The sequence below is a fragment of the Nicrophorus vespilloides genome, unplaced genomic scaffold, assembly GCF_001412225.1.
Source record: "Nicrophorus vespilloides isolate i.1.1-1 unplaced genomic scaffold, Nicve_v1.0, whole genome shotgun sequence".
In the NCBI taxonomy this organism is placed as follows: domain Eukaryota; kingdom Metazoa; phylum Arthropoda; class Insecta; order Coleoptera; family Silphidae; genus Nicrophorus; species Nicrophorus vespilloides.
Window position 1 is genome coordinate 1 of NW_017096369.1, and position 1014 is coordinate 1014.

General features: G+C 36.2%; 1 protein-coding gene across 1 annotated transcript; it reads left to right on the plus strand.

The window, feature by feature from the left end:
- Positions 1-222: 222 nt before the first annotated feature.
- Positions 223-1000, plus strand: LOC108556822 (fatty acid synthase-like; the record flags this gene model as incomplete). Its single annotated transcript, XM_017913097.1, has 3 exons — positions 223-505; positions 558-700; positions 762-1000. Coding segments are annotated over exons 1-3 (581 nt in total), but the record flags the coding sequence as incomplete, so codon positions are not given.
- Between the last annotated feature and the right edge of the window lie 14 nt (positions 1001-1014).

A 1014-nucleotide genomic window follows, 5' to 3' on the forward strand; every position in this document is an offset into this window, starting at 1 on the left:
TCCAGCTAAATGGTCCTTCGTTGATTTGCGACTCTGCATGCAGTAGTAGTTTATACGCATTCAACCAAGCATATACCTCAATTTGCGAAGGAAAATGTGATTTGGCTATAGTGGGTGGAACGAACTCATGCTTCAATCCCAATGCTACTTTGCAATATGCACGGTACATGAACTTAATAACATACTTTATAAAAAGTGGAACTATCATATTTTCTAATTTGCAGACTAGGTATTCTGAACATAAACACAGGATGCAGATCTTTCGATGAAAACGGTAATGGTTTCACTAGATCTGAAGCGATCGTTATGATTCTCTTGCAAAAAAAGAAAGATGCTAAACGAATTTACACAGAGGTCGTATACTGCAAATCAAATGTAGATGGATATAAAGAACAAGGAATATTGCAACCATCTGGTGATGGATATTCACTTCTCTTCAAAGAAGTCTATGAAGAAGCAAACATTTCCCCATCGTCTGTTGCTTATATTGAAGGTCATGGAACTGGTAAATACTCAGAAAATTAATTATAATACAGTATTAACATGTTTTTCTGTAGGCACGGTTGTTGGAGATCCTTTGGAAGTGAACCGCATTAACGATTTCTTTTGTCCGGGAAGAGAAAACGCGTTACTCTTAGGATCATGCAAATCCAATACAGGTCACACCGAACCTGCTTCTGGTCTTTGCGGCATCATAAAAGTGAGATCTAATATTTACATAAATATTCTACTTATCCATAAAAAATACTATCAACTTTCAGTTAATTTTTGCGATGGAAACTGGAATTATACCACCAAATATAAACTTCGATAAACCGAATAAAAATATTAAAGCACTTGTAGATGGTAGTATTAAAGTGGTGACCGAAAAGACTCCTTGGCCGAAGGATTTGAATTTTGGCGGTGTAAACAATTTTGGATTTGGAGGTGCCAATTGTCACGTCTTATTGAAGAGACCCGACGAAAATAAAAGAAAAAGACCTGTCAATGACCAAGCTATGTTAGTTTGTTACA